The following is a 6,739-nucleotide window of genomic DNA, read 5'->3' as shown; positions in this document are numbered from 1 at the left end:
CCTCCACCACCTCCACCACAGCCACCTCCAACACCATCACCTCCACCTCCAACACCACCACCTCCACCACCTCCACCACAGCCACCTCCAACACCATCACCTCCACCTCCAACACCACCACCTCCACCACCTCCACCACAGCCACCTCCAACACCACCACCTCTACCTCCAACACCCTCAACACCACAACCTCTACCACCTCCACCACCACCACCTCCAACACCACTACCACCTCCAACACCGCCGCCTCCAACACCTCCACCACAGCCACCTCCAACACCACCACCTCTACCTCCAACACCCTCAACACCACAACCTCTACCACCACCTCCAACACCACTACCACCTCCAACACAGCCACTTCTACCTCCAGTACCCTCAACACCACAACCTCTACCACCACCTCCAACACCACTACCACCTCCAACACAGCCACCTCCAATACCACCACTTCCAGCTCCAACATCACCACCATCACCACCCCCAACACCACCACCTCTACACTGCCACCTCCAACACCACCACCACCTCCACCACCGCCACCTCCACCACAACTACCTTCACCACTGCGACCTCTAACACTACCACCACCACTACCTCCAACATCACCACTACCTTCACCTCCACTATTATCACCACCTCCAACACTACCACCACCCTCACCACTACTGCCTCCACCTCAACACTACCATCTCTAACACCACCACCACCTCTAACACCATCTTCACCACCATCACTGCCTCCACCTCCAACACCATCACCACCACCTCCAACATCATCATCACCTCCACCTCCATCACCATCACTGTCACCTCCAATGTCCTCCCCATCCCCGTCACCATTACCATCACCACCATTATCCTCACACCGTCAGAGCAGCTACTATTGAGTATTTGCTGTGGGACAGACACTCTGCTGAACATGTGAGATCCCTCTGTCATGTACTCCTCACCACAATCTTGTAAAACCTACCACCATGGGCCCATATTCCCAGAAGAGTCACAGGAGCTAGCTGGGGTTCACTTTGGGGTGTTGGTGTAGGGAGAAGCACGGCATCACGGGAGCTGCATCTGACCCAGAACCTGTCTTGGAGGTTACTCTGGAGCCTCTCTAGCCTCCAAGATGCAGGGAGCAGTAGAGTGCACCACCCTCACCCTGTAAAGCAAGATACCACCGCCAGGTGCCCCAGCTCCTTACTCCTCAGTGCCCCTTCCCTTCCCTCCACAGGTGTATGAGGGCGGGAGCAATGTGGACCAGTTTGTGACCCGCTTCCTCCTGAAGGAGACAGCCAATCAGATCCAGTCTCTGCTGAGCTCCGTGGAGAGTGCAGTAGAGGCCATTGAGGAGCAGACCAGCCAGATCCGGTGGGTGGATGGGCCCTGCGAGGTCAAGGGGGTCACAGGGTGGGGATTTGTGCATGTGCGGGCCAGCTGCTGGTGGGGGTGGTGGTGGTGAACAGCTGCATATTTAGGAGCTGGGTGACCCTTGGCAAGTTGCTGCACCTCCCTGTGCCTCCGCGTCTCCAGCTGTAACCTGGGGACAGTTACATACCTAACTTCTTGGTCATCGTGAGAACTGAGGGAGACACTGCCCAGGGGGGTATGGCTGCCACATGGGGCCTGGTACAGATAGCTCAGCCCCCACTTCCCAGCTTCTGGCTGACTCTGCCAGCATCGCAGACCACTCCCTGTTTACACTCCCCTGTCCTGAGCGCATTCTCTGTCCTGTTATATTCTCACTCTTAAGGCTCCTGTGTGTGTGTGTGTGTATATATATTTATGTGTGTGTGTTTATGTGTGGGTCTGTTTGTGTACATTTGTGTATGTGTGTGTTTGTTTCTGTGTGTGTGTTTGTTTCTGTCTGGGTGAGTGTGTTTCTGTGTGTGTGTGTGTGTGTGTTTCTGTGTGTATCTGTGTGTTTCTGTGTGTGTGTGTGTTTCTGTGTGTGTGTGTTTGTTTCTGTGTGTCTGTGTGTTTGTGTGTTTGTTTCTGTGTGTGTCTGTGTGTTTCTGTGTGTGTGTGTGTGTGTTTCTGTGTATGTGTGTGTGTTTGTTTCTGTGTCTGTGTGTTTTGGTGTGTGTGTGTGTGTTTCTGTGTGTGTGTGTTTGTTTCTGTGTGTCGTGTGTATCTGTGTGTTTCTGTGTGGTGTTTCTGTGTGTGTGTGTGTGTGTGTCTGTGTGTGTGTGTGTGTGTGTGTGTGTGTGTGTGTGTGTGTTGTGGGGTCCTCACTGGTACTCACCCAGGGCGCCCAGCCCAGAGGGCACTGAGCACCACAGCAGTTCCCAGTGAGGCAGGCTGAGGGGACTTGGTATCTCCAGGGCAAGTCCCCAGGGAGGCCGTGAGCTCAGGGCAGGGTGAGTCCTGGCTCAGCCTTGGCCCAACTGCGTCTCTGGCCCAGGGCTGGCCTGTGGGAACCTAGAGCGGGACTTGAGCTGCAGTCCCAGCTCTGTGCCAGCCCTGCCCAGGTAGTCCCAGGGCCTTGGTGCGTCCCCTCACCAGGAAGGCCACGATGCCCACGGCACACAGCAGGCCCACTGGGTGTCCGTGTGCCTCAGCTCGCAGCTGGCGCTCAGTGCCCGCTACCCATGGTCCAGGCCCAGCAGCCGTCTCGTCTGTGTTTCCCCACACTGCAGCCAGAACCACAGCAAACCCGGCCACGGTGCAACAGAGAGCTGGCACGGAAGCCCCACGCCCCCCTACGCCCCCAGCCACAAGCTCGTGGCCACGGACCGAGGGAAGAGCCCTCCATCTGGTGAGAGCAGTGGCCCGCGTGGGCACTGGCTGAGGGGCCTGAGGAATTCTGAGAGCCCAGATGGGGCCTGGCCTGCGGGACGGGGTGCTCCCCCACCCCAGGCCTGTGCCCACCTTCAGCGTCTGTTTCTCTTGCCCAGCCACTGTGGACCCGAAGGAGGAGGGCCTGGAAGCCCAGATCAGCCGGTTAGCACAGCTGATCGGGAGGCTGGAGAACAAGGTAAGCCCTGGCCACACCACACCCTGACCCCTTCTTGGGAGCCCCAGGAGGACAGAGGTAGACCCGGGGTTCAAACAAAGCCAGGGCTGCAGAGGGGTCAGGGAGCCCTGGAGAGGGGCCTGGACCAAAGCTGGGCCTAGACAGCGAGCGGCTCTGCGGGTCCAAAGACAGACACCCGGAAGAGACAGGCTGTCGGAGGGGCAGCTCCCGGGCCAGGAGTAACCCACTGAGTGCCCAGCCGCAAGGGGACGTGGCTTCAAAGGAGGCTTTGCTCTAAGGCGGGGTGGCCTGAGCAGTGATAGGCAGGAAGAGCCAGGCGGTGAGTGAGCAGGGTGATGACCCAGGAGGGGTCGGAGATGGAATGGCTGGAAAACCCCTGGAAAGGTACGGCACGTCGGCTGCTGATGGGGGACCGGCGCAGAGCTGCATTGCCCAGAATGTGTCCTGACCAGCGGGCCTCGGGATGTGACCCGCTGCTGAGGAGTCAGTTTGCCGTCAGCCTTAGGGATGGACCGGCCGCTCTCCCTCTCCAACCGCATTCGTGTCTTGGTGGCAGCCCTAAGTAACTGTGTGGTCTGGGGTCAGATGCTCCCCTCTGAGCCTCGGATTTCTCCTCTGACGGCAGGTGGTCAAGACGGTAGGACTGAGTAACCCCGTGTCTGGCACAGTGCAGAGCCGGTCCCCAAGCACAGCCCACCTGCCTCACCCCCTAACTGGCCTGGCACGTCGGAGACCGGGCTGAGGGCTCTTAGAACTCTGCTTCTCTGTAGTTTTCCTTCTTTTTACATCTTTAGAAAAGGGCACTAGTGTTTCCCTGGTTTGGGGCTCCTCAGGAGGGCCGGAATAAGGGGTTCTCACAGTGAGGGGGGCAGAGGTGACTGGGGAAGTCTGAGTGGGGAGGCAGGCGTTCCTCCCGTGGCTGAGGCTAGGTGGGCTCACCCCCTCAAAGCCGCCTCCCCAGTGGGAGTGGCTCCGTGGGACCTTGTGCCCCGTTGTCATAACAACTCAGTGGGCAGCCTCCGGAGGGAGGCTCTTTGAAGCTTATTTTTAGCGCCCTGGTCGCCCTAACAACCAAGCTGGCTGGTAACCGCGGAGCACCTGGGCGTCCTGGCCACCGGTGGGGCCCTCCTCCCTGGTCTCTGATTGGACCAGGTTGCACGCAGGAGCCAATCCCAGCCTGGCTCTGGGCCCCGCCTTCCCTAGCCAGCCGGGGCTGCCTCTTGCCCTGCCTGGGCTGAAAGGATGGAGGCCCCGGGGCAGATAGGGGTTCCCCTTGCCTCCCCTCAAGTCCCCACGGCCCTGTCCACGGAGGAAGCCCAAGGCTCAGGACCAGTCACTGCTCTTGCCACACCGGCTGGGAGAAAGAACAATGGAGACAGCCTTTCCTCTCCCCGCTCGCTACCTCCTGCAGGGCACCGTGCGCTCATGCCCCGTGCCCCCCAAAAGTCAGCACCCTCTCCTGGATCAGCCACTGCAGGGCCCGGGGCAGAGTGGACACACGTGTCCCTTATTCATGCTGTGGATTTCAGGGTGGGGACTGCACAGGGCACAGGCCTGCCCACCGCCACTCCGTGTTCCTTAGCACCAGCCACGCGTACACAAGTGTGTGATCCCGAGACACGTGCTGTCCTCGTGGAGGGGGGACAGGGTGGGGACAGGCGGCGGTTAGTGGGGTACCCGAATTGAAGGAAGGAGAGTTATGCTTCTGTGGGGAGACAGTGGGTTCAAACCCAGGTCCTGACACGTAGCCATCATTCGTGGCCTGAGAGCAGGGACCAGGGTTCTCTGCTGTGACATGGTGACCCCTGAGCTCTGGAGTGCTCGGCCAGGTGCAGGTGGTGGACGGAGCCCGCGTGACTCCTGCTATCCTGTCCTCAAGGAACCTTCGGTGGGCGGCACTACCACAGGAGGCTCTGGGAAGTCGACGTGTCTGTAAACCACGCAGCGTGGGCCCGGGGAAGGCGGGAGAACAGCCCACCCTCAAGGACTGTTGCATTCCTGTGGCGCCAGGGGCTAGGATCTGGGGAAGGTTGGCAGTTGATGGGGAGTCTCGGGGCTAGTTCTAGCAGCTGCCAAAAACTGTGACCTGCTATCTGGGCCTGTCACAGGACTTCCCACCCTAGAATGTGGGAGTCGCCTCTGCCTTGCGTGGTGGGTCAGCTTAGCCTCTGAATCCCCACGCCCCAGGACACCAGGGCTGAAAGGGATTCTCTGCCGCTTTCTCCAGTTGGTCTTCCAGCCCTGGCCCCTGGTGTCCCCTCCAAGCCAGCTGTTTGGCCAGCCTGGCCCCTGAGAGTGCCCATCAGTCAGGGGATTTCAGAGACCCTGGCATCTGGGGACAGGGGCAGGAGCTCTGCAGTGGCCCTAAGTGGTCCGATGTCATTTGGGGAGTCCTGAAAGCCTCCCGGCCGAGATGGCCACCGTCACTAGCATTCTGCTTTGCTGTTTCAGACCCTCTGGTTTGACCTGCAGCAACGCCTCTCAGACGACGAAGGCACCAATATGGTGAGGCCCGTCCCCGAGACCCTGTGGCTCGCTGACTGCCCCCTCCCTGGGCAGGACCCCCATGAAGGGAGACGCACCCAGCACTTGGCCCCCAACCCCGCTCTGACCCAGGGACCAAGCCCCCTTCCCCGGGGCGTTCTCTGAGGGTCTAGGGACTGGCCTGGGACGCTGCGGCTGCGGCTAGCAGGATAGGGATGTTGGGAACGTTCCTCCGAGCGAAATGCCGGCCGCTGGCTCTGCAGCAGCTCTCCAGGTCCCCCACAGGCTGCTGAGGGCACTGCAGGGCCACCAACCACACTCGTGTGGGTCCCGCTCTTTGTGGGACTGTGTTCTGCATTCGGTCTTTTTAAGTTCAAGTCCTTTTTAAAGCCAGCTTTCACATGTAAGAATGAAAAGTGTGTGTGTTGGCGGGGGTTCGGGGCTGGTTTCATCTTGACCCAATGCCCTGTCCCCTCAGAAGGGAGGTCCTGGGGGGCTGACTGAGGTCATCGGGGGAGGCCTGGCAGGGAGCTGGAGGGGCCCTCGGGCCCTGCTTACTGCGCTCCTCCCGCCAGCACCTGCAGCTGGTCCGGCAGGAGATGGCCGTGTGCCCAGAGCAGCTGAGCGACTTCCTGGACGCCCTGCGACAGTACCTGCGGGGCACCGCCTCAGCCAGGAGCTGCTTCCAGTGAGTGTACCTGGCTGGCAGGGCAGGGGCGGGTGGGTCGGCCAGGGCCTGAGAACAAAGGGCACCCCAGGGGCACGGAGGCAGGTGGGAAGCTCAGTTCCTCCCAGCTGTGTCCACGGGGTGGGGGGGCACTCCACGCCGGGCCGAGGGCTGCGAGTGGAATGAGTGTGAGAAAGGAGCAGGGCACAGGCCCAGACACTGTCCCCATGGACCCCTGGGACTGCCACTAGTTCACAGGGCTCCCCCTTACCCTCTCCCCTTCCAAAACCCCAAGAACCTCGTCGTATCTGCCCTACTCAAAGCAAGGCGAGCAACATGCCCTGGCCCCGCCAGACCTGCAGAGCACTGGGCCCAGGGCAGGGCCCGGCTCGCTCAGTTCCCTGTCAGGCCAGGCCCGGCTCAACAGGCCTGTGTCAGGATGAAATGAGATAGTGCCTATTTTGGGGGCTCCGTGGGTGGGAAACGCCGTGGTTTTCCAGGTAGGATTCGGAAGGCAGAAGAGCAGCCAGCACGGTTGGTCGGGCAGGCGGCCACTGGCCACTCTTGGGCCTGTTCGAGGCGGCAAGCCGCATGGGACCCCGAAACAGCCCCGGCGCC

The 6,739-nt window shown here is 60.5% G+C and overlaps 1 protein-coding gene across 3 annotated transcripts in view; it reads left to right on the top strand.

Annotated features, from left to right (window-relative positions):
- The window catches only part of NECAB2 (N-terminal EF-hand calcium binding protein 2), a 47,753-nt gene that overhangs the window by 37,537 nt on the left and 3,477 nt on the right, over positions 1–6,739 (top strand). For all 3 annotated transcript variants that reach the window (XM_027773486.1, XM_006152731.2, XM_027773485.1), the window contains 5 exons: positions 1,228–1,364; positions 2,633–2,751; positions 2,891–2,970; positions 5,422–5,475; positions 6,030–6,142. In XM_027773486.1, the coding sequence (XP_027629287.1) occupies positions 1,228–1,364; positions 2,633–2,751; positions 2,891–2,970; positions 5,422–5,475; positions 6,030–6,142 (503 nt within the window). The remainder of the gene's footprint in view (positions 1–1,227; positions 1,365–2,632; positions 2,752–2,890; positions 2,971–5,421; positions 5,476–6,029; positions 6,143–6,739) is intronic.

This window comes from Tupaia chinensis, unplaced genomic scaffold (assembly GCF_000334495.1).
Source record: "Tupaia chinensis unplaced genomic scaffold, TupChi_1.0 Scaffold000355_1, whole genome shotgun sequence".
Lineage (NCBI taxonomy): Eukaryota > Metazoa > Chordata > Mammalia > Scandentia > Tupaiidae > Tupaia > Tupaia belangeri.
Note: the sequence above shows the minus strand (reverse complement) of the source record. Positions and strands in the feature narration are given on the sequence as shown.